This window comes from Carassius carassius, chromosome 30 (assembly GCF_963082965.1).
Source record: "Carassius carassius chromosome 30, fCarCar2.1, whole genome shotgun sequence".
Lineage (NCBI taxonomy): Eukaryota > Metazoa > Chordata > Actinopteri > Cypriniformes > Cyprinidae > Carassius > Carassius carassius.
In genome coordinates this window covers 11,626,356-11,652,924 of record NC_081784.1, presented here as the reverse complement: position 1 = coordinate 11,652,924, position 26,569 = coordinate 11,626,356, and the positions used below count along the sequence as shown (strand labels likewise).

The 26,569-nt window shown below is 36.5% G+C and overlaps 3 protein-coding genes across 3 annotated transcripts; 2 read left to right on the top strand and 1 right to left on the bottom strand.

Moving 5' to 3' along the window:
* Positions 1–348: 348 nt before the first annotated feature.
* On the bottom strand, positions 349–4,461 carry LOC132111131 (inorganic pyrophosphatase-like). Its single transcript, XM_059518298.1, has 11 exons — positions 4,319–4,461; positions 3,121–3,185; positions 2,706–2,759; positions 2,341–2,460; positions 2,040–2,126; positions 1,804–1,930; positions 1,591–1,718; positions 1,427–1,512; positions 1,109–1,184; positions 917–956; positions 349–662 (listed from the first exon to the last, which is right to left on the bottom strand). Exons 1-11 carry the CDS (start codon positions 4,377–4,379, stop codon positions 631–633), a joined length of 876 nt encoding a protein of 291 aa, XP_059374281.1. The 5' UTR covers positions 4,380–4,461; the 3' UTR covers positions 349–630.
* Positions 4,462–4,907: 446 nt separating this feature from the next.
* On the top strand, positions 4,908–8,504 carry eif4ebp2 (eukaryotic translation initiation factor 4E binding protein 2). The gene is made up of 3 exons (XM_059517372.1): positions 4,908–5,216; positions 6,068–6,244; positions 6,430–8,504. Exons 1-3 carry the CDS (start codon positions 5,084–5,086, stop codon positions 6,459–6,461), a joined length of 342 nt encoding a protein of 113 aa, XP_059373355.1. The 5' UTR covers positions 4,908–5,083; the 3' UTR covers positions 6,462–8,504.
* Positions 8,505–10,285: 1,781 nt separating this feature from the next.
* LOC132110623 (paladin-like) lies at positions 10,286–24,737 on the top strand. Its single transcript, XM_059517371.1, has 20 exons — positions 10,286–11,327; positions 11,626–11,811; positions 12,287–12,389; positions 12,557–12,736; positions 13,255–13,419; positions 13,543–13,703; positions 14,487–14,562; positions 15,064–15,215; positions 15,300–15,393; positions 15,601–15,705; positions 15,838–15,933; positions 16,046–16,180; positions 16,575–16,691; positions 16,800–16,979; positions 17,813–18,010; positions 18,080–18,220; positions 18,351–18,422; positions 19,030–19,170; positions 20,877–21,032; positions 24,436–24,737. Exons 1-20 carry the CDS (start codon positions 11,281–11,283, stop codon positions 24,583–24,585), a joined length of 2,655 nt encoding a protein of 884 aa, XP_059373354.1. The 5' UTR covers positions 10,286–11,280; the 3' UTR covers positions 24,586–24,737.
* Positions 24,738–26,569: the final 1,832 nt, after the last annotated feature.

Here is a 26,569-nt window from a genome sequence, read left to right as displayed (position 1 = left end):
TTATGCACCTTTGCCAAATAGAAGTGTTCATAAAAAAAAAAAATTTAATGGTAGTGGTAGTGTTGGAAAACATGTTAAACAACAATTTTCAGCATTATTTGTTCCACACTTGTATGACAGATGTTAAGAAAGGCATCTCTAGTAACCATTAACTTTCACTGTTTGGGGGGGGGGGGCATGCTATGATAGTAAGTGAGGCTGCTAGCATAATATCTGTTGTTGAACAGAACAAAGTCATGTGGCTTTGAAACAACATGAGTTGGAGTAATTGACAGAATATTTAATTTATGTAAAGACAATCTAATACCGAACATAAGGTATTCATAAAAAAAGTATCTGATAGCAGTGTCATATGAGAAAAGCTTTATTAAAGCATTTGTTCAGAATCTTACAGTACCTGAGTTTGACCAGACTATAAGCTACCTTTAGTATCTGTTACACAGAATATTTAACCATTAACAAATACAACTTAACTTAGCAAGACGTAGGTTAGCTCTTCTAAATGATACTGTGATTCAGCCCCCAGATAAGGTAAGTGCCCACATTTTCATAAAATACCATAATTCTAGACAGATAAATGACATACATATTCGAAACATGGTCAGACTGGTCCGTTCAGTGTTATGTTCTTCAGTTCTTTGCATAGTAGAACCATTTACCAACTGAAAAAGACAACAAAATAAATGTCACATTTAAAAGAAAAAGTGTAAACTGAATGTATACGCAATGCAAAAAAAAAAAAAACGATTTTATATATATATATATATATATATATATATATATATATATATATATATATATATATATATATATATATATATATATATATATATATATATATATATAAAATATCAGATTTTAAAAAGATCTGATGTTTCACTGTGGGAAAAAAAAAAAGATAAAAACAAAATCAAACCTGAGTTTGGAACTGGACTAGCCTCTCCACATGGGCATGACTGAAAGTTAAAAGAAAAATTAGTTTGAGGTACCACACTAGTAAAGTCTTACGTGACATAAATCACCAGTATTAATCCTAGACAACTGTATATACGATTAATAAAGCAGTGAATAAACTTATATTAATTGAAAGCAAAAACAAAGTTCTTACTTCATCAACAACTGTTTTGGCTTCATCTACCGAACAGCAGAATGGACTGTCTCCCTCTGAGACACACGTGTTCTTGCTGCACAGTAAAAGCGAAAAAAGCAACATGACTTATGTTAAAGCAATAGGCGGGCATAGCAAAAAAACATAAATCTCTTTATTGTTTTATATTATGTTGATGTGTTTCAGCAGTAAACCTTGCCTTCAACTCTACATGTTATCTAGTGACTGTAAATGAAAGTGCAAACAGTCAGAGCTGAAATAAAATACTATGCAAAATGAGCAAAAAAAATGCAGATCGCTGAAGAAACACTCCCTTACCAGTTTAGTTCTCCAGTATTGGTTTGTTGTGAGATCAGTGCCTTCCAGAAGCCATGGGTGGCTTTGATCGTCTCGATGGCAAAGTCCTGGAATAAATGTAGAATATTTATGACCAATCACAAATATAAAGCTTGTTTACAACAATTTTTTGAACAACAACTTACCTTGTCTTTGAACTCTCCGTTGAATGCAAACTGGTTTTCAGGTTTCCCATCAGGTACCTTGTACTTCCTGAACCAGTCAACTGTGGCCTCAAGGTAGCCAGGCTTCAGTCGCCTCACGTCACTAATGTCTATATTTCACATCAAAAAATTACACACAACCACATATATATGTCTCTATTCTAAGTAAACTGAAAAGCAATGCGTGTTACTTACTGTTCAAGTCCTTTGCTTCAGGGTCATCAACATTGATTGCAATGACTTTCCAGTCAGTTTCACCTTCATCAATCATTGCTAAAACACCCAGAACTTTCACTCTGATAACATCTCCACGACTGCACACCTGTGAAGAACAAGCATTGTGGGGTTTGTTTATCTAAACCAACTAGAAATACACAAATGAAAGCTTGCTTTATAGAATATTTCAAAAGACAAACACTGATTATCTATACCTTGCTTCCAATTTCACAGACATCGATCGGGTCATTGTCACCACAACACCCTGTGTCATTATCTTTGTGCCCAGGGTCTTCCCAAGTCTGTCAGAAATGATTTAAAGAAAGTTGTTGTAAAATCTAGGGGGTAAAAGACACAATGGAACTTGCAATTCATATATATAAAAAAGGTTTTTGATTTCAGTTTGTATAATGCTAAACTTTTTTTTTTTTTAAACAGAAACTAAAGCGGTTTCTACCTCCAGTCAGTTTATTCTATGTGTTTAATGTGTGATCAGTGTTGATTTAGAAGGCTTACTTGAGGGATTGCTCCATAATTCCAAATATACCCTTTGTGGGGGAAAACATTGGCCACATAGCGCAAATTGCCCTTCTTCACATCTTGCTTAATGGGGTTCAGTGGGTCTTTTGTAGCAATCTGAAAAGTAAACCATAATATTGACTTACAGAATGACAGAATTTTCATGCAGACACCAATTGGTTGTTGATGCAGGTTTTCTACATCAATACATTACTTTCAACATAACTTAGTCTCTGTAACTGTACTGTTACCGTTTATGTTTTAGGTGTGTAAATATATGACTTTGCAAAATAGCCTGTTACCATCGTTTTATTCTGTTATACTGCAAGTGGTGTAGTTTTGGACTGCTGGTCATACTGTACCTCCATTTTTGCATTTGTCCATCGTGGTACTTCAACAACCATGTAGAAAATGTTCTACAGAGAAAATAAAAATGAATAAAAAATTAAGAAAGCTTAAATGTGACACTCCCATAATAATTTAACCTTCATATTATTAAAAAAATAATGTAAAGCAATGAGAATGATTAATCAAAGTTTTACACAGGTAAGATATCAGAACAGTCCAAAGTATTGAACGATTTAAGATGACACTACTGAAAGGGTAAAGATCACTTCTCTTACAGACCAAGTCCCTTCACCCGATAAAGAGCTGATATACACTGTGCTGGATTGTGAAATGGTCATTCACTGCCAAAGGGGTCCCATAAGGGAGGGGGATCTACACTGTGACTACAAGAAGAAAAAACTAAGAACATATTAAATGAACATTTTGTACCTGAGCTTGATCTGCATACATAGGTATGTCATGGAATGGCGAAATGTACTTTCCATCGGAGTTCTCTGTTTAAAAAAAAAAAGTTTGAATTGCATATTTCTGTACAAATATATATTTCAAAGGCAACTGTTACTGATGTTATTTGATCAGTATATGATGTTATCTGGCTGAGCACCAGATTTCCATATAAAGTCACAAACAAAAATAACTAGATAAAAAATGCCACCATGTCCTCTGTTGTTTATCTTGAAATTGATACATAGTTTTTATTATTTTTTTTAAAGTGAGAGAAAAATTAACATGCCTGTGTGATCATTTAATGGAGTATTTTTATAAAAGAGTATACCAGACTCTCAGAAATATGGTATTCTGGTCAAGCTCAGGCACTTTAACTTTGTTAAGTTGTATGTTTTGAAGCATTCATTGATTTTTTTTTTTTTCAAAATAAACCGAAACATAACAGAATTTCACACTACTATTCATGAACTGAGATATTCTGCACAACTTATGACTAGGTGTTCCAAAGAAGAATGTCAGCTTTAATGCATCAGTAATCACAATATTTTTCTATTTCAGTGAATTATTGCTTTAAACTGCACAAATTAATGTTAATGATCATGCCCTGTGTGCTTATAACTTGTCAATCAAGTTACTTGTCTCAAGAGAGCAGGTGACGTCATGCTGCAGCTAAAGGTGAGAATTCTAACGCACAGGTGCAACTACAATAAATACAACACCCAATTTTGCAGACAGTAAAACATAAAATAAATACTATGGACATCGTGAAAGCATGCGATGCTGCAATGAGCAACTTTGTAGTCACCCGTCCTTTAATTACACATTTTAATGAGCTTAGGTTTTATCCAACAAATGTTGCACTGTTTGTTAGTGATAACATATTACCCTTTTTTGAGACTTTAGGTTATTACTGTACCTGCATAACAGGTTACTTCCTTCAGACTAAAAATAACTTATCACAAATCAACAATTAGTCAAGACAATAAAATAAACTTTATGAACCGAGTATCAAATTAATTCGATATTCATTACATGTATTAATTTGATTAGGTTTAGGTCATAAATGACGCGAGGAAAAGCGACACGTGGGATTTGCGGCCCTTTCATCTTAATTCAATTGACTGACCTGACCATACAAACTTCTCATCACCAATCACTGAAGAACAGAATTCATACTTACTAAAATAAAGCCTATAACTCAAAGTGTTAGGGATTCCTCTTTCTTCCATGGAGAAACTCATATTGTGCGCTCTGTTGATTGATTCCGGTAGGCTGTGTAAAAAGGACAGCAGTGACTGGCTTGAGGAAATCGCGCATGCGCAGAGAAATAACTGCGCAAAAGACCCGAGTAACGTTACTGTGTTCTTTTGATTTGTGAATCGGCAGTAATAAACAGTACTAGAAGATCCTGTAAAAAGAAATGTGATGTATCACACTTTTAATGCGGTTACTTTTTATGTGTTCAAAGTTCAATCTGTTTTGTATATCTGCACCTAAAACCCTAAACCGTTTTGCTGAGCTTGGCTGGTTTAAGCTGGTTGTACATCTTGGTCAAGTCTTACCTTTATTTTCTAACAAGTTCACCTGTAGCTGGTCAAAAAGGTGTTCTCCCAGGCTAACCGATAATCTTATTCTTACACACTCATTACCTATATATATATATATATATAGCAATTCATATATATATATACACCAATAATATCTGAATGAAAATGATGACGTTTCATGGGGCGGGCGTTTGTGCGACCTGGACGTCATATCCTCCCAGCGCTCTTCGCTTCCTGCCTGGCGGAGGGAGGGGACGGTGCTGACGGCTGGGAGGACGAGCTGAACGTTAAGAAAGCCTTGGCAAAGAGATAAGAAACGAGGGAAAAGGGCCCGAAGTTTTTGCCTTCCATCGGGAAAACTTATTGCTCGACTCTGATTAGCACCCGAAGCAAGTGCAATGTCGTCCAGTCGTCAGCTTAGTGAGAGCAGGGCCATCCCGACCAGGACGGTGCTGATCAACGATTCAACGCAGCTACCTCACGATTATTGCACCACTCCCGGAGGCACTTTATTCTCCACCACCCCGGGAGGTAATAACCCGCCTGAGACGTGTGCTGTACTTCCAGGCTTATATCTGCAGCCGTTTGCCTGTTGTTTACATCGAGACCGTCTAATGTTAGAGGGTGGCCTGTGTTGGCCAGGAAGCCGTAACCACATAAAAGGCTGTGTCTCAAAACCTAGTGTTTAGCCTGCGTAGACAGTACTTTTACTGGTCTTAGAAATGTTTAGTTAGTTTGCATGTAGACAGTTTGATGATGCTCAAACTGTCGAGACGTTTAAATCTTCGATGACCAAAACATGTTGCCGAGGAAGGCAGCTTACTTGGCTTTTGAGACACAGCCATGTAGTTCAAAACAAAAACAGCGCCACCTGTTCGTCTCTCCGATCAACATGATTGGTCCGCAGTGCCTGATGAACAGAATAAGACGGAACAAAATAACGCTTTACAGTAAACGTATACAGAGACCGGCACGTGCAGCGGTATACACCCTACCATTCGTGATCTTGATTGCTGTCAGTCAGTAGTAATGTTGTGTGTTTGGTTTTCATTGGGGCATAATAAGATTTTAAAAAATAGATAATTGTTTGTTGTGACCACTGATATTAAATCAGTCACATTAATCATCATTGTGATTTCAAAAACATTAAAATATGTGATCTTAGTTTCTGTTTCAAATTTCTAAAGCATATGATCATCATTAAAGGGAAAGTTCACTTAATTGTCATCATATACTCATCCTTTTGTTCCCATATGACATGTTTTCTTCTTTGTAACGCAAAAGGGAATATGTCACATTGCTTCAGGATTGTGAAATTTTATGCTGGCTGGTAGTTATGTAATAAAATATAACTTAACTTTTTTTTTTTAATGACAATGCAGGAACTCGAATAATCTATGATCGCAAGTTCCTGTTAGACCGACGTAACTCGCCCATCGCCCAGACCCCACCAGCACACCTGCCGGTTATCCCAGGAGTGACAAGCAAGAATGTCCTGAATGAAATCAAGAGGAATGAGGCTAACAACATCAAAAACCATGATGCCAAGCCAGGGCAAGGTTGGTCTTTAAAACTGACTGAACTGGAACTGTTTCCACTGGAACCTCCCTGCTTTGTGCGAGATCAATTTATGTACATAAACACTAATGGGTCTGCGGTTGGAGGGTTAGATTAGTGTTAGCTCACACCATTCTCTTTTAATGTTCATGCATGATGCAAATGATGGGTTTTTTGTGTGTTGCAGGTGAAGATGCTCAGTTTGAGATGGACATCTAAAGAAGAGGAACCAACTTGAAGATTAATTACCTGGTACATGTGTGCCAGTGGCTTGGCTTGTAGAAACCAATGTTGTGAGCCCTCTCCTTTAGCTCTCTCTAGCTGCAGGGTGCTGCATAATCATGGGGAAAAATGACTAAAGTTTGCCCAGTGGGGCTGCTGGAGCCCTGAAAGTTAACCTGTGAGCCTGTTGAGCTCTTTTTGTTTAGGTTTCAGGGCTTCCATCAGCTGTACTTGCTTAAGTCACAGAGCAAGGGAAAAATTCTTTATTGTAAGTGCCCGGATATATTACCAATTTACTGTAATAGACTCATAAACAAATCAGCCATAAGAGATTTATTGCTGATTGTCAGATACACTGTTCCAGTTGATACCCATAATGCAGTCTAGTTGGTTTACATGTAAACTGATTTGCACTCAAGTCAGGAAATGTAGTTACTTTATGTGCATGGCCTCCCAAATGTAAGTTTTTGTTGTTGTTGTTGTTTTTTTTTCATCGAAAACAATTACTGGATTTATTCCCCCTAGTTTTATAAAGGGACAGCAGGATTATAACCACCGTTTTGATTAAAAAAATGAAAGGATTCTGTATTCATTCCAAGTCTTTTATAACAGTTAAAAGAGGTTTCTTTTTTTTTTTCTTTTTTTATAAATTTGTTTCAGGTATTTGTTCAGCTTAGAAAAAATTTTTTTATAGAACTGACTAAAAACAGACCACAGACCTTAATTACTTAAGTTGAAGTTTAAGTTGAAGTTTGCCAAACAAATTTTCTAGTTTTATTTAGAACTACCCCAACATTAGCATTTCAGTCCATAGCCTTTTGCCCTTTAAGCAGGTTAATTTTAAGTTAAGTAATGAAATCTGATCGCAATTTTGAATGACCAAACTTTTACTTTAGGTCAGAGAGAATGTTTCTGTTCCGATTTGTACCTACCTTTACATGGCGAGACACTTGAAATGTCAACATCAGCTCTGAATTCACACGCTCTGTTTAAAGGTAAACAATACCAAGTACTGTTGAATTGATCAAGGGTTTAAGATGCTTTATAAAATGATGACAAAAAGAGAGCTGGTCTCAGGAAGCACTTGCATTATGTACCTAACAAGTACACACCTTACGGCTCCTTTCATGGGAGAAATAGCACAGTGAATATTTAACATTAATATCAGCTGTGACATCTACTGTCACTTTCCGATTACTACAATCCTTAGGAACCTTGATAATCAAATCATAGGTAGGTAAGCACTGAAGTGTTGTTTTGGTCATTTTACTATTGTCTGTCTCACAGCAACACAATGTGAACGATTCTTTGAAAGATGGATCGTTTTGTAGTGACCAGACATTCATATTTTCATTCAGATCAAACATCTTGAAAACTTGAATTGAATCTTTCCAATGCTCTTCTATGCATGTTCTTCTGGTCTGCTGCTTAGTCTAGTTTAGTACACACGTCAGATCGTTTAAATGTTGTTGAGTTTGTTTTTTGGGTTGCCAAATCTTGTGGAAGATGAGAAGGTTTGATTAATATTGAAAGAGAATTAAGCAAAGATTATCCAAACAGTGACTTAAAGAGGATAAGACTTATTCTATTGAATTTAATTGTCTCTTTCTGTGCTCCAGTCATTCTCTGAAGCACAGTTTTTGTTCTCCCTTACAGTGATCTCTTGTGCTTAGTCTCTGTATCCATGCCTTACTTTACTAAACTGAGCAGCTGTGTCAAATGCTGTTCCCTTTCATACCTTAAATACAGGATCAGTTCCTTTCTGTTTGATTTCTTTCCAACTTTCAAGTTGAGGATAAGATTAATTATTGCTATGTTTTACTAGAAAACATTATATTTTTGGAAACATGTTTGTTATTATTTACTTTCTTACAGAGATGGAAAGATTTGCCAATACAGCAGTGTGATATTTGTAATAGAAATGGATTGGTTAAAATAAACGTGGTTTAGGTTTGCCTTTGATCGGTTGCAGTTAACTCCCAGCTTGTTTCAACTCTGAAGTATGGAGGTTTAGTTATTTTTTGACTCATTTTTGAAAAATTCAAAGTTAACTTCCCCAGGTCTCAGAAACGTTCAGAAATGCATTTAGCTTAGATTTATTGAATGTGGCAGAAATTGGAAACTGTATTTTCTTTCTTCTTTGAGACCCTGTTCAATTTAAGTTTTAATGAAATGCCAATGCCAGTGGACACTGTTGCAGCAAGATCAATAAAAGTTCCTTGATATCATCTTCAGTGTTTGTGTTCTCTGACAGATTCTTGTGTCTATTTTAATATGCTTGAATGTCATTTAAACAATGTTTAGTTTGAAATACTAGGGTTTGCCGCTGGATGGAGTAGTAGGGTATGTGTGCAGTTTAGTTTAGTAAAAAAAAGATTCTAGTACTCTGTAAGTAGTTCTGTCTCTGGTTTGTAAAGGCTAAACTGTGTTATACTAAAGGGGGAGTTATAGAAGCCCTCATTACAGTACATGAATGCCTCGTGAAGAGAGCCTAGTTGCTTGGAAACGCAGGGCAACACAATGTGTCCACTTCACACCAGCAGTTAGTTCAAGCAGTCGCTAGTTTCGATGCAATGAAAGATTCGATACAAATTAAAAACGAAGCACAAATTAAGGTCGCCAGTGAGCAAAATTATCCTCTGCGACATTGCGATTTAACTATCACCATTACAAGACAATCAAGTCTGGCTAATCCACAGTATTATTAGAATCGTACATTTTAAACTTAGCGTCAGTTTATTCAAACTCCGTCCCCCACATCGCAGGCTTTTTAAAATTTCAGGCACGACAGCAGCACCGTTGCTGGGGGATGGAGCTGTTACTGACTGCTGAAAAGATTAGAATCCACCCACCAACATCTTTCTCTTCTATAACATTTATTGCCAGTGAAAGAGGCAGCTGAAAGAGGGAGGTGGCCGTCTCTCCTCCTCCTCTCCTCCCCCTGTGTTATCCATCTGCACTGCTCTGTGTTGAGTATATCGCTCTTATGGATTGACACCTGACTGCATGTCTTTGGACCTGTGAGGGACATTGATTGAGTGACTCGAAATGAGTGTGACGTGGACTCGGTCGTCTTCTACGTTTAATTATCTCTCTCAAGACCTGACAGGTTTCTGAGAGAGCATTTATCCAGGTGAGGTAACATTTATGATATTTACTTTCACTATTACCTTGTCTTTGCTTCACGGTGAAAAAATATTTGCTCTGTTACGTGTACAATTATGTCTTTTTGAATTGAAGTTAGCTTGGCGCTAAGTTTTATTCTCTTATTAGTCAGCCTCCTGTGAAGGGCTGCTGGGCATGTACTTGGGCTACTAAGTGTACAAGAGCCGATTTACGTGAACTCTCAGAACATTGTGAAACAAAATGGATAGGAAATGAGATATTGTTTTTATAAAACAATAATTAAGTTAGAGTATTGGTTTTTAGACACTGTATTGCCAGTTTTTCTTTCTTTTTTCTTTTTTTTTTAACTTCAAAACTAAGCACGAAAGTAGTTCAGAACGAAGCCACACAATACTGTTTATGAGAGAATCAGTGTTTTGAACGAATCGGTTGAGTGGATGATTCCATGACTATGCAGAAAGAGTCACTGAATAGTATATAACATATTTATTCATTTATTTTTGCAAATATTCTATAGTTAATTTTATTAACGGCCAAATGAAGACATCATTTGACATACAGTTGCCACAAAAACCATCAATAAGCAAATGAAATCTCAGGCTGTGGCTCGAAGAACTGAAAACATGGCAAAATTAGTGAATTAACTAAGAGAATACCTTGATTAAATTTTTTTTATTTATGTTTATTTTTTAGGGCCTGGTTTGACTCACATATGCATTTTAACTGAGTTGCGGTGTGTGTAATTGTTACACATCCACTTATAATTTTTAACTCCATTGTTTCAGTATTTTCCGATTCTGAATGTGTTGATTGAAAGCTTAACACAAATGAACAAAACACTGCGGTCATTTTTAAACTCCTTATTTCTCAGCCTGAACAAGGATGTGCCAATCACTGGTCACTCCCACTCACTGCATATCTGTGCACTGATCTGTTCAGCATTGTACAAATGCATCCCGGGGCCTTTCCCATCCATATTTAGAGATTTTTTGTTGTTGTTTTTTGTTCTTTGACTGTGATACTCAGACACAACTGGAATTTAAATCAAGCCCCTGAAAAGGGAAGCATTGCTCTTGGTGCCAGCGACTCAGTATCCCAAACTTTCAATAGACCAGCCAGTTATATAAATAAAGGCAGGAATGTCCTAATGACATTCACAGAGCTATCATATATTTCCCAGTGATATCTATCTGGCACAAACTTGATCTTATGAAGGAGGAGGGGAAAAACAGGATTTGTTTAATTAACTGCATTATCACTGCAATGCATGGAGGAGATTCAGTTGGCTTCATGATTCTGACTTCAAACACTTTCAGATTTCAGTAGATGCAAAGGCGCCAGAAGTCTTTAATCTTGCACTTTCTCTCACTTTTGGCTTTCTGTATCATGGCATTTGAATGGGCTGTCCCTGTGAATGTCTGGAGCCACCCACACTGTCGTCTGGTTGCCAGATGTACTGTATTTCTTTGTGGCCCTTAGAAGGGTTAGAGCAGCTATCCTGTCAATGTGAGAAGAGAACCAGAGAGGCACTGAGCGAGAAAGAGAACAAAAGAGATTAGCAAATCTTCGGTAGTGGCTGAAGTTAAAACAAAAGGCTTTTAATGTTAAGATTCTGCTAGCAACAGGAAACTGATTTCGTGTTGACAGGATTTACACTTAAAGAGAGACCTGAACCCTTGCTGAAACTAAGATGCAAAAACCTAAGGATGTGACCACACGCGGCACAGCTGTGAGACCGTAAGCCATTCATTTAACAATCAGATATGACAGAGATGCTATGCACATGCATATTTGATAGTCTGACTAGTTTTAGGTCTGCAGAACACATTCAGAGCTTCAGTAATGTGTTTTATTTGGGGGTTTTGTTGTGCATTACATATGTTGGGGTTCAAGGAAATTGAATCTCTGTGGTATTGCAGCACAAAGTGCATCTGGCACTTTAAAAACTGCAAATGTTAGAAATAACCCCATGTAAAATGACTATCATGTCTGCCTGTTTACTTTATATTAGTCATAGTATAAATCCTCATTCCAGCACTGTGCAGATTATGGGTACGAGTGCCAGTGCAACTTCCCAGGCTGCTCCGTTTGCTCCTACACACCAGGCTGATCACCAAGGGAATGGCATGGCTGAGCACAGACGCTCACTACAGTCTGTGAACATTCACAACAGCAAAGCCAAATCCATCATCACAAACAAAGTGGCCCCTGTTGTCATCACGTAAGTGACAAGTACAACATGATGCTTTTTAAAAATAGCCGTAAGGGCTCTCATATGCACAGAATGTTACTCTTTGAGAGAAAACAATTGTAGATAACATCAACAACCTCACTTTCACTTGAAGGGATAGTTCACCCAAAAATGTTTACTCACCATCAAGTTGTTCCAAACCTGCAACACAAAAGAAGATATTTTGAAGAATTTTGGTAACCAAACAGTTGGCAGTAGCTATTGACTTCCATAGTATGGAGAAAAAAAAATACTATGGAAATCAAATGTTTTGTTGCTTTAAAATATATTTTGCGCTCAACAGAAGAAAGAAACTCAAACAGGTTTATAAAGAGGAGGGTGAGTAAGTGATGACAGAATTTTCATTTCATTTCCATCTCTTTAAGGGACGAGACAATGTATTATCAGTTGTAGGTTCTTCATGTTTGACATTTTGATAAATGTTATGAGTTTTGTCTCTATACAGAAATAACTGCAGGGAAGAGTTTCAGATTCATGACAAGATCCAATCTGCCAACTACTCAAAGGGAAGGATATCTGACCTGTTGCCAGAGCACTACCTAGTGCTGGTATGCTTCACTTTTTGAGATTTAAACTAAATATTTAGAGCTTAATACTTGAAAACTCCTGGAGATGTAATGGAAAGTGCAGTAATGAGCAGGAAATGTAGATCAATTATGGAAATTTCTTGTCATTTATGATTAAATGTTTTATGACTTGCTTTTATATTGTCCAGGGGGAGTTTTTTATGGTACAGGATGTATACAATAGAGCTGATGTCTTAAATACTACAAAAAGCCACGGAGCCCCCAACTTCCGCAAGGTCAAGGGAAAATACCCCCTTTTTGGAATGGGTCAACCTAGCCTGAATGGTTTCAAACAGGTCCTCCAGAGATTGCAGATTGACGGCTGTGAGGTCAGTGAGTGCTACTTTCCATGAATACAGTTCACTTTGGGTTCCTCTTACTTTTTTTCCTGTAAGAACTATTACATATGTTAACTACTATGTTATTATGTAGCATAAAATTAATATACACTCTTAAAAATAGGAAACTTTGGCAGCAATGCCATAGAACAGACTACTTTGGGTTCACCAAAGAACCTGTCAGTGTACAGTTAAGAATTTTTTTTTTTAAGTGTGAAGAACAATTTAATAATCTGAAGAAAGTTTTTTGCAATGGAATTATTTGATGCATAAATATGAAAGGTTTTTCTTGGAGCCATTAATGGCGGTAAATAACTTTTCTTTTTAAGAGTGTAGCATGTGAAATAACTAGTTTGAAACAATCATATGTCTGTATTAACTTGTAAAATTGTGATTATGGTCTGTTCTGTCTCAGAGGTCTTGAGCACCTTAAATACCCTATTTTTTGCAGATAGACCTCAGGTTGATATCAGGTTAACTGCTGTTTATCCCACAAAATATGTGAACAGGAGGTGATTTTCATCTGTGTGAGGGAGGAACCAGTGGTCTTCTTCCGCTCAGGTGGAGACTTTATTCCGTACACTCCAAGAGGAAGAGAGAACCTACATGAGAACCTGCATGACCTAGACAGAGAGCTCAGTGCAGAGCAAATAGAGCTCTCCATCCGGAAAGAGGTCTGTTATAGAGCAGAACTGATTGTATGAGGAGGATCGCTTGCCATCCTTTTATGGTGAAATGTTGACAGAGGTCATTGTGTCTGTCCATGTCAGGTTTTAATTCTCTGATATTTTCTCCAGTTGTGTGACTTTGCAAAGCTGAGTGAAAACAAGTTCTATGTCTATAATGACATTGAGCATTTTAAAGATGAACCTCAGCAGGTTCAGATTCTGTCAGAAGAGGACATTCATGTCACTGAGGAGGTCTACAAAAGACCACTTTTCAGTCAACCACTGCACAGGTAATTCCTCATATTTTACGACAGAATAAAATTAATAGCGTTCAAAAGTTGGGGTTACTAAGTTTTTTTTTCATGCTTTTGAAAGGTTGCATTTATTTGAATTAAATTAAATTAAATTAAATTAAATTAAATTAAATTAAATTAAATTAAATTAAATTAAATTAAATTAAATTAAATTAAATTAAATTAAATTAAATTAAATTAAATTAAATTAATGCATTTAGCAGACGCTTTTATCCAAAGCGACTTACAGTGCATTCAGGCTAACATTTTTTACCTAACATGTGTTAACATTAAAATTTAATATTGTTAAATATTATTACAATTTCAAATAATTGTTTTGTATTTTAATATATTTGAAAAGTTTATTCCCGTGATGGCACAACTGAATTTTCAGCATCATTACTCCAGTCTTTAGTGTCAAATGTTTCTTCAGAAATCATTCTAATATGATGATTTGCAATCTTATGTACAATTTTGCAAAAGTGTTTCCTGTCACTTTTGATACATTTTAATGCATCCTTGCTGAATTACAGCATTTTATTGACCCCAAACATAAAAGGCATTTGAACAATATCAAAAATGAATGATAATGGCATGGGAAAAACTTTCCAAGACACTTTTGTGATATTTGTTTAAAAATAGAGGAAATCTGTTGTAAATTAAACCCAAAGTAGTGTCCATAGATGAACAAAAACATGCATATATGAATCAAAATTAATCTTACTTTTCAAATTCTCTTAGTTCTGTGTATTGTTTAATGACAAATGTTGATGGATTTAGATATTACAGATTACCGCTCCCTATGGAAGGGGCCCCACTTGAGGAGACATTTGATGCCTTTGTTAATATACTCAGGGTAAGATCTCCATGAATATTCCCCCCCCCCCTCCCTCTACGTACTTTCTAAGTTTAAAATAACTCTATATGAGCTCTGGTTTATTAATATCTGATGACTTGTGTAACTGAACCAATAATTCAACCCAAGAACCCAGAACTTTAAACCCAGCGCTTGCCAACAAACCATATTTATATTTCAGTCACCAGTAACATCAATCTTTGAAAACCATATTAACACTGACAAAAGTTATAAATGTTAACTTAAGACCATGAAAAATGATTTCAGGTATCCACTTGTGATCAGGAAACAGCAAGATTTTTTTTTTAATTCCAGTTTCTTCATCTTTTACATCTTGATTTAATTTTCCCTTTATCAGAGTTTGACAACAAAAAATTAATGAGTGTTCTTGTTTGAGGTTACAGAAATAAAAACAGACATGTATATTGTGCTAAATCATTATGTTATTCACTTGGAATAATTTAGTTCCAATACAAATTCACCCACCTTTGTGTCCACCAGCTGACCCCAAACCTCTTTTTGATGCGGGACAGCTCCAGACCTCTGCCTGCACTGCTCTTCAGCTGCCAGATGGGGGTGGGACGCACCAATCTTGGCTTAATCCTGGGAGCCATAGTCTTCCATCACCTGCAGGGGGCAGCAGAGAGCCCCAGGTACAGTGTTAGTGCAATTTCAATTACTGTGTTTTAAGGTCCTTTCTCTGCTTAAGTTCTACTTACTTTTCATCTCTTTCACAGGCAAGAAATGCAGAAGAGTGAACACAAATTGGATTTCCAAGTGATTGAGTTGCTGATCAGTCGCCTACCTAAAGGTCAACAAGTCCTTGATGAGGTTAGAATGTATTAAAGATGTTTGTAAAAGTCTTGGTTCATGAAATAGTCCAACTGCTTTCAATTAATTTGCAAAAGTAAATAGAAACTGACACTTTTACATCTTAAAAAAAACATACCATATTAGGATTTTATTGAATGAATAGTTTTACATAAACCATATATAAATGTATATGATGTAAACCATTTTTATGTATATATACCACAGGTTGACGATGCTATTGCCATGTGCTCTGATATGCATAATATAAAAGATGCTGTGTTTGAAAACAAACTGAAGCTTGAAGGCATTGGCGATGATTACCAGTTTCAAGTAAGTCCCGACTGAAACATTCTTGTGTCCATGTTTTCAAACTGCTATAAAATGGTTGCTTTAATGTAAAAAAATTGTTTTTTTAAATGAAGGTCACATATTTGTGTCATTCACAAATTTTTTTGTTTGCAGGGAAACAGCACAAAAGGCTATTTCCTGCAAAGAACACTGCAAAGTCTTGAACGCTATGTGTACTTACTAGTATTCAGTGCATATCTTCATGAACAGGTATTGCTAACTATATGCTACCATATTATTATATTTAAAATCAGTTATTTTTGTCAGTATATGTCATTATTTGAATCATTTTCAACTGTCTGTTGTATCCCTATCACTGTAGTATCCACAGGCATTTCCTCAGAGCTTCAGTCAGTGGCTCTGTATGAATGCTTGGATCTACAGACTGCTGGCCTGCATGAATAGCTCTGAACTCTCAGCACCAGCCAGCCTTATAACTGATGGGATTCGAGTTCTGGTAAGAGTGAACAATTTTTGGTTCCTAAAACATTTCCAAACATTAGTTTATGGTTATAGAGTGTTAGGAAGTGCTTTCCCCAAAACATAGCCAAAGGGGAACCGTTCACTGTCTTTAAGGGAATATTTTATGTTTGCTGTGATGATGTAGAAATGACATATTAAAACAGATAAAAATAAGTAGTTATATAGTATATGTTCATATGCACTTGGTAATAGTCTTTGTACTTTATCCTTGGATAGTCCTTTTCTTCCCTGATTATATCTGATATACCAGTCTTTCTAGCCCTGCTCTTATCAGAGACGAGCTGTGACCTCCTCCTACAGCCCAGCAGATTCTCCCTAAAACATAGGCATGTGCATTATGCACATAATATTTTCCATTTTTTTTAAAGGTGTCCAGTCAATTTTTAGCAACAGATTTGCTCAGTACAGCCAAGGAGATGAAAGTGGCCAATTTCAGACGTGTTTCCAAAATGGCTCTATATGGGATGGCCCAGCCAAACTCTGAGGTAAATCCTTTTTCTAATGCTCATTTCAGCAGCCTAGACTCTTAAATTGTGGCTGTCTGATAATAAGTCTAATAATAAACAATCAAAGCTTGTTTGCGCCCATTTCAGGCTGTGGCTGTCGTGATGTCCTACCTGACAGACCAGAGGCGAGGGCACTCTACAATTCTCTGGCTGAATCTGCAAGAGGAGCTTGTGCTGGAGGCAAATGGACAAACGTTCACCCCACGAGAGCCAGGCAGTCTAGAACAGCCTATTGCAGTCTGTGTTCAACATCCACAGAAGCTCCAGGTGCAGTTCTGTCCAGGGCAGATCTGAAATTGAAGAGGGTAGTGTCTTTATATGACTGGGCCGGACCAATTTGTTGTAGGTACAGCTTGCATACTGTGTGCAATGTGACACAATGCAGCACATAAAAAAGTTCAATGAAGTGTGTAGAATAAGCTATTGGCAACACATCATGTGTATTTGAAATGCTTAGTGGTACGGATTCTGATTCATCCAAGTGACTCAATTCTGTTAACCAAAAAGATATGCAACAGATTATATCCAAAGACACTGATATACTGTGATACACTGTTCAAAAGTTTAGTGTTATTAAGTTTTTTTTTTTATGTTTTTGAAGGAAGTCTCTTATGCTTAACAAGGCTGCATTTATTTGATCATGAATATAGCAAAAACCACAAATGTGAAATATTATTACAATTTAAAATAATTGTTTTAATATATTTAGGATGCGGATTATTCCTGAATTATCAGCAGCCATTACGCCAGTCGTCAGTGTCACATGATCCTTCAGAAATCATTGTAATATGCTGATTTGGTGCTCATAAACATTTATTATTATTATAATCAAACAGCTGTTTAACTTAATTTTCAATGAATAAAAAGTTCAAAAGAACAGAATTTATTTGAAATATTTTATTTGTATTTTATTGCATGAGTTACTAAATGTTTGGTCCATATAATGTACTGTAGAATGTTTTTCGTTGTTACAGGTAGTAGCTTTTGATTTCATCATAAATTAAGATAAACTGAGATGAAAGGTTTTTTTTTTTTTTACCCAAGAATATGGCTGCTGTGATCTAAGAACCTAAGCTTTAGCAATATTGCTGTCTCCACAGGAAATGGAGCTGGCACTGAAGCAGGACATCCTGAGGTGTGAGAAATGGCTGGAGGTGATTACAGAGCAGGATAAACAGATGAGAATGTTTAAGACTTGTCAAACCATTGAGGAGCTCTTTGTCCATCAGAAGAGTGTTCATCCTGGTCTGAGCTACCAACGGATCCCTCTGTCTGATTGCTGCGCACCTAAAGAAGAGGCAAGTCAGTACACTATAAGAATGGTATAGATATGATGCTTTAGTTGAAATGTTGTTTTTTCCCCTCAGGTTTTTGAGCAGTTGTTGGAGGCCATGAAGAGCAGTCTGGCTGAAGACCCCAACTGTGCTTTCATCTTCAACTGTCATGATGGGAAAGACCGAACTACTGCAGCCATGGTCATCGCCACTCTCACCCTGTGGCACATTAATGTAGGTTGTTTTCAGCTAGTGGAGGGAGGAAATGAGAATTCAATTATTCACCCCCAGGACATTGGATAGAGGAAAAATGTTTAAACTGAGCTCCAATCACTTTCATAAACTTGACCCTGTTTTTCTTCAGGGCTTTCCTGAGTGTGAAGAAGATGAGATTGTAAGTGTCCCCGACGCCAAGTACACCAAAGGAGAGTTTGAGGTACATGCTTCCTTAAACGGCTGCCAGTGTCAATCTAAAAACAAACAATTTGTTAATTTTTTACATTTCAATTCTATGATTAATAACCCTCCAGTGAAATGTAAATTAATATAGCGTTTCACCGTCAGTTCAGGCAGGCCACGTAGTCAAGCTCCGCTATCAGCTGAAACCCAGACCTAACAGCTAATTTGATTGCCAAAGCACTCAATTGGTCCATTTCAAACAGGGCGCCCTATTTAATGCATTCTCAGTCCGCTGCTTGGCTGCTTCCACTGCATTGCTTGCAACCCACCTCCTCCCCTAACTCCTCCTTAACTTGGTTTAACTCAATCAGTAACATTCATTCATTTTTCATTGATGCATGCTCTGTTCTCAATGGGGAATTTGATACTCTTGAAAAGGATGGGTAACTCAAAACAGACCCATACCGCCAAATTTAACTTCAACAATCATGCAAATAAAAGATATGAAAATTTGACTAAAATAATTGTCTATGGTATTTTTGACTGAAATGTATTTAATAGAAAGTAGTGTCTATTATGGATATAGATTTAAAAACATTTGATTCGATTAATTTTGACCCATGCATGCATATGTGTGCATTCAGGTGGTAATGCAGGTAGTAAGGGTGTTACCTGATGGCCATCGTGTGAAGAGAGAAGTGGACGTTGCTCTGGATGTTGTTAGTGAGACGATGACCCCCATGCATTATCATTTACGGGAAGTCATCATATCCACTTACAGACAGGTGAAATGTGATTTACACACACACACACACACACACACACACACACACACACACACACACACACACACACACATATATATATATAACTTGTTGTTGCAACTATGTTGCTCATTTCAATAATTTTTATGTGTTTTGCATGCATAAACTTCAGCATGAAAAGTCAACTGTAAAAAAGCTAGTTAATAGGACAGTTAGTCAGTGCTTTTATCAGCCATGTTGAATAATAGATTGCTTCAAAAGCATTTGTTTTTGTACCAAACATAGCCTTTGAGAAATCTATAGAGGTACAATTTTCTAATTTGTGCTGATGCACTCAAAGGGACCAAGAGATTATTAATGCCCATTGCCGTGCATCAGCCTAGAAGGACTCTGAATGTGTTTTATTTGAGGCTGTAAAACATGTTTTTATTCTGAAGTGAAGACCTTGAAAAACATCAGTGTAAATAAGCAGAGAGCCTTCAAAAGACTGCTTTAAAAAAAAGCCCTGCAAATATTTATTAGGATCCAAGACTTTATAGTTAGTATGTTCTGGGGTACTTGTATATTTTTGTCATGTAACAGTTGTTACAGTAGCTTATCAGTAGCTCAGTGTTTATGTACTAATTCATTTGCACCAAACTTTGAGCCTCTTTAAAGCTAATCAGCATGGACTAGTAAATATTGCCCATGCCACACCGCACATGTAAGAATCTTTGTTCACTACATATGATCTGTTACTATAAATTCATTTGAGCATGTGGCAGTGTACTAGTGCATGGCCTGTTACTCAGAAATGTTGCATATATCTACCTAGCTGCCTCATTCTGAATGAAATGCATCATCTGAAGCCCTTGATTGACTCTGGGAAGTTGCTTGTTATTTTGCAATTGTTTCATTTCCTCTTGATTTGTCACTTAATTAGCATTATGGACAGTAGGCTCAAATATCACACCACACTAAAAGTCTGGTCTCGGCTCTCTTTTTTCCATTTTGTTAAACTGTGAAATTAAATGCACACACATATATACACACACATATATATATCAGATGTATTTTCACTGGTGATCTGAGACTTTCAGAACGTATTGTAAAATATTAAAGTTCAAAGAAAATTATCAAGTGAGCACTTTACCACTGAGAAAGATATTTGGCTTTAAACATATTCCAACTGATCTCAGACATGGCCTGGCAGGTACCACATTTGCGATAACAGGTCAAAAGAGGCTCGATTTAAATCAACAAAAGTTGTGCCTTGATCCTTATGCAGGCGACGCAAATACCTGATCCTGTTCTCCCCTCCTTTCCTGTCTTTTTCTGTCATCTCACTTATACTTACATGGAAAAGGTGAAAAATAGTTCTGCTGGGTAAATCATTTGCATGTGACATTATGCAGGCCTTTTTTCAAACATATTTTTGTAAATTATCTAATATAAAACAAAAGTAGAGGTTCAATAGATTACTAGGAACAAAAAGTTAAAAGCAGAAATATAGACAACCAAGCAATGCAAATATTGATGGAATCACTTGTTTGTGAAGATCTCATAGGCTGCTTATACCAAAACCTATCAAAGTGAATGGATACTGAAGATGATACCTGAAATGATAATCAAAAAAAAAAAAAAAAGAGCGAACAGCTGAATATGTTGTGCCATCAGCATTTTGTCAAAAAAATAAAAGGGAAACTAGAGGAACAACAAGGAGTTCACTGGCATTTCTTCCTCTTTAGATTAAGAAGGCTAAATCAGAGGCTGATGCTCAGTGGTTGCGGTTAAGGAGTCTGCAGTACCTCGAGCGTTACATTTATCTCATCCTGTTCAACTGCTACCTCCACCTGGAGAAGAAAGACTCCTGGAGGCGATCCTTCAGCCAGTGGATGTACCAGGTAAAGCCTGACTCACTTGCTTACTTTAGGTCAGGGGTGCCCAAACTCGGTCTTGGAGGGCCGGTGTCCTGCAGAGTTTAGCTCCAACCCCAATTAGACACACCTGAACCAGCTAATCAAGCTCTTACTAGGCAGACTAGAAACTTCCCAGGTTATATCAGACATTATGACCACATCTAAACTTACTACTCATTACTTTCAGTATTTATTTCAGTAATTATAGAGGCCTTCTAAGAGTGCAGAACTCTTAATATTTCTTGTTTATTTTTACCTCATACATTTTCTTGGTAACACTTTAGTAAAGGGACCACTTCTCACTATTAACTAGTTTCTTAGAAGCATGCCTATTATTAACAAAGTGGCTTTGCTTATTAGTACTTGAGTATTGAAGCAAAAGTCATAGTTAATGGTTTGTTAATTGTGAGAATTGGACCTTAAAATAAAGACCCTTTTCTTTGTTTCGAGTTTTACAAAATACTAAAACTTTTTTTCCTGGTTTAAAAAAATAAAAACGGCTTCAAAATGTGGTCTCCTATTTTTGGAGTATTGTTAACCTAAAAATAGCAAAAAGTACATTAATTACTGATCAGCCTTTTTGAGTACAGATGACCTTGTTTCTGTTGAAAACATCAAGATAAATTGTGCTGTTTTAAAGATATCTTCTTAAAAAATAGTTACACTTTCAATTAGTGACTTTACATTGTTCACTTTCAGTCTGAAGAAAGATACAGCTATAACCTGTCACTCATACTCAACACACAAGCCTGTCTAGGGTTAAAATATTTCTGTACCTTTGAGAAGCTGATGGTAGGACACCCATAGTGCAGCAGACCAGTGCTTGTGGAAAGATGAATGGCTCACTGTACAGTAGCTAAACATAGTTCTGAGTTCCATGACACATTCATGGGAAAATGTCAGTCTGTCAATATGAGGTTGTAAATATATTCTGTCTCATTCAGTGGTTTCCTGAGTCAAACCTTAGTTTATAGCCACAGTTTTTATCCTCGGATTGACAGGGTAGAAGAGAATTGGAAGACTGTAATTTACCTAGTGTTTTCTTATTTATACTTTTGAAAACCATGGCATTGAAGAGAAAAAAATAATCATGATTAACCTCATGATTTTCCACCTTCAGAAAGCACAGTAAAAAATAAAATAGAAATAATATCAAATTATGTAAATATAATTGCATTAAACACAAACGGTACATTTTTAAATGTGCTCACCAAAGCTTCATTTATTTGATTAAATATAAAACCATACTATGAAATATTATGACAATTTAAAACAACTTTTCTGTTTTAATTTATTTTAAAATGTAGTTTATTCCTGTGATGTGAAATATTATCAGTGTTACATGATCAGAAATAATGAAATAAAAACAGCTGATTTTTGGGGGGGATTCTTTGAATAAAAAGTTAATCTACAGGTACATCTCAAAAAATTAGAATATCATGGAAAAGAGCTTTATTTTTTGTAATTTAATTCAAAAAAGCAAACGTTCTTATATTCTAGATTCATTGCACACAAACTGAAATATTTCAAGAGTTTTTTGTTTCAATTCTGATGGTTATGACCTACAGCTTAGGAAAATAAAAAAATTCAATATCTCGAAAAATTAGAATACTTTCTCAAAGATCAATCAAAAAAAAAAGATTTACAAAACAGAAATGTTCAAGATCTCCAAAGCAGATTTAATTATGAACTCAATACTTGGTTGGGGATCCTTTTGCACGAATTACTGCTTCAATGCGGTGTGGCATGGAGGGGATCAACCTGTGACACTGCTGAGGTGTTATTGAAGCCCAGGTTGCTTTGATAGCGGCCTTCTGCTCCTCTGTATTGTTTGTCAGATGTTACTTATCTTCCTCTTCACAATACCCCATAGATTCTCCGTGAGGTTCAGGTCAGGAGAGCTGCCTGGCCAATCAAGCACAGTTATATCATGATCAGCAAACAACTGGTTTTGGGACTGTGGGCAGGCGCTAAAGTCCTGCTGCAAAATTAAATCAGCATCTCCATAAAGCTTGTCAGCAGATGGAAGCATAAACTTCTCCAAAATCTCATGGTAGATGGCTGCATTGACTTTGGACTTGATGAAACACAATGGACCAAAACCAGCAGACGTCAAGGCACCCAAAGCATCACTGACTTCGGAAACATCACACTGGACATCAAGCAGCTTGGATTCTGTCCCTCACCATTCTTCCTCCATACTATTTTTCTTCTTATCCCAGGTGAAATGCTTCTGATGTTTTTTTCTGGTTCAGGAGTGACTTGGTTCTAGGAATGTGACAGCTGTAGCACTTTTCCTGACTACGTCTGAGTGTGGTGACTTATGATGCGCTGACTCCGGCTTCAGTCCACTCCTTGTGAAGCTCCGTTCCTGACATCCTGACAATCTTCCCAAGGCTGTGGTCATCCCTGTTGCTTGTGCACCTTGTCCTACCACACTATGAATATATTTTGATACAGCACTCTGTGAACAGCCAGCCCTTTCAGCAATGACCTTCTGTGGCTTATCCTCCTTGTGGAGGGTGTTGATGATTGTCTTCTGGACAACTGTCAAGTCAGTAGTCTTTCCCATATTTGTGGTTGCATGTTTTAAACTAGCCCAAGAGGAACCCAGTATTTATACTCAAAATTAATAAAACTAATCAAGTTTAAAATGGAATATTCAAATTTTTGGAGATACTGAATTTTTAATTTTCCTAAGACGTATGTCATAACCATCATAATTAAAACAAAAAAACTACTGAAATATTTCAGTTTGTGTGCATTGAGTCTAGAATTTAAGAAAGTTTGCTTTTTAAAAAAAATAAAATTACAATAAATAAATACCTTTTCCATGATATTCTAATTTGTTTAGATGCACCTGTATTTGAAATGGAAATCTTTTGTACCATTATACATGTCTTTTCTGTCTATGCTGAATAAAAATATTTTATCTCTTTCTTTGAAAAAAAAAAGTTTGAATGTTGGTGTATTTATTTGATTAGATGCTAGTTTGAAGAACCCTGTTCTAACAGATATAGTTGAGCTTGAATTGTTAAGCAAGACTTTTTCCACATTAATTGCCCACAAGTCCCAGTTGTTCTTAAGGCAGATTCAGCTGGTGAAGCACTTTATAGGTTTTTTGAAAGCTGAGCTCTGTGAATTTATTCAATTGTGAAGTACGCTGAAAATACACCAGTTTAATATTCTGTCAAAGCCACAAAAGCATTTCACTGTCACCCTGTCAACCTTTTAGGACAAGTGAGCAACTGTGCCACTTATGAACATAAACCCCACTTATACAGTAGATATAGATATATTTTCAGAAAATGCACATATTAAGTAATGGAATATCAATTATCACTCCTTTTATTGTTCAAGTGAAATGCACAAGTTTTGCTGTTTGCAGGTGGCAGCTAGAGCTGGTGTGTATGCCATCCTCAACCATCTGGGCTTTTCTGAGTTTGAGAATCCTGACGACTCTGTGATGGCCAGGCTCCGTTTCCGCTGGCTCCCACACAGTGTCCAGTTTATTCCCATGCGAGGGCAACTTATTTAGAAAGGCACAGTATGTCAAACTAAATACTGACTCAAATTTCATTAATATGTTTTTATTACAATTTCTGTCAGACTCATTAAATCAAGTGATTTAATGCATCATGTTATCTTATTTACATTTTGGACTCTCTCTTTGACTTGGCAGTGTTATGTTTTGTCAGAAAGTTGTTAACCTAATAAACCACACATAAATGCTAATAAAAGTTTTAAAGCTGACCTTTAAAAGGTACATTTGCACACTGTTATAAAAATTTCACCTCATTTGTATATAAAACATTTAATGAATTGAGATTTGACTTAATGTGACGTCTTGCTGGATGATCATTTACATTCATGTACATCATTAAATTACTCTTTTTTTTCTTATACATCTTTTTGAACCGTTTGCTTCATTAAGTCTTTACACAAAACTGTTTAGTTGTGCTATTTGTCCAGTAGAGCCCACTAAGGATAATTTAATAATTCCATTTAGTTAATTGAACTAAAAGGGAAAAAAATTGCACAGCTTGAATGTTTTGAATAGCCTTAAGTTTTAGACTGAACAAACAGATGTCTTTGACATAATTTATATGGTTCTTGTCCTTCAGACTTGAATTGTACATAATAACAAATGACAATTTTCTGATTTCTGACAGGTTCTAAGTTCTGCAGTAAGCACTGCCTGGCTGTATTATCTGGATGAGATTGACCCATCAGAATCAAGTATGCAAAAAAATTATATATATATATATATATATATATATATATATATATATATATATATATATATATATACAGTACAGACCAAAAGTTTGGACACACCTTCTCATTCAAAGAGTTTTCTTTATTTTCATGACTATGAAAATTGTAGAGTCACACTGAAGGCATCAAAACTATGAATTAACACATGTGGAATTATATACATAACAAAAAAGTGTGAAACAACTGAAAATATGTCATATTGTAGGTTCTTCAAAGTAGCCACCTTTTGCTTTGATTACTGCTTTGCACACTCTTGGCATTCTCTTGAAGAGCTTCAAGAGGTAGTCACCTGAAATGGTTTTCACTTCACAGGTGTGCCCTGTCAGGTTTAATAAGTGTGATTTCTTGCCTCATAAATGGGGCTGGGACCATCAGTTGTGTTGTGCAGAAGTCAGGTGGATACACAGCTGATAGTCCTACTGAATAGACTGTTAGAATTTGTATTATAGAAGCATGGAGGAGGAGGTGTGATGGTGTGGGGGTGCTTTGCTGGTGACACTGTTGGGGATTTATTCAAAATTGAAGGCATACTGAACCAGCATGGCTACCACAGCAAATTGCAGCGGCATGCTATTCCATCCGGTTTGCGTTTATTTGGACCATCATTTATTTTTCAACAGGACAATGACCCCAAACACACCTCCAGGCTGTGTAAGGGCTATTTGACCAAGAAGGAGAGTGATGGGGTGCTGCGCCAGATGACCTGGCCTCCACAGTCACCGGACCTGAACCCAATCGAGATGGTTTAGGGGTGAGCTGGACCGCAGAGTGAAGGCAAAAGGGCCAACAAGTGCTAAGCATCTCTCGGGGAACTCCTTCAAGACTGTTGGAAGACCATTTCAGGTGACTACCTCTTGAAGCTCATCAAGAGAATGACAAGAGTGTGCAAAGCAGTAATCAAAGCAAAAGGTGGCTACTTTGAAGAACCTACAATATGACATATTTTCAGTTGTTTCACACTTTTGTTATGTGTATATAATTCCACATGTGTTAATTCATAGTTTTGATGCCTTCAGTGAATGAGAAGGTGTGTCCAAACTTTTGGTCTGTACTGTGTATGTGTGTTTATATATATATACCCAATTAGAATGCAAGCTGTGTAATATTTAAACTGAATGAAAACAAGTGACAATTATTACATTTGTCTTGATCCTCATTTATGGATTTTCCCCTCATGATGTAGGTGTGTATAGGGGCGTCATGCATTCATGATTTTTGAGGGGGCACATTTTGGGGGGGGGGGG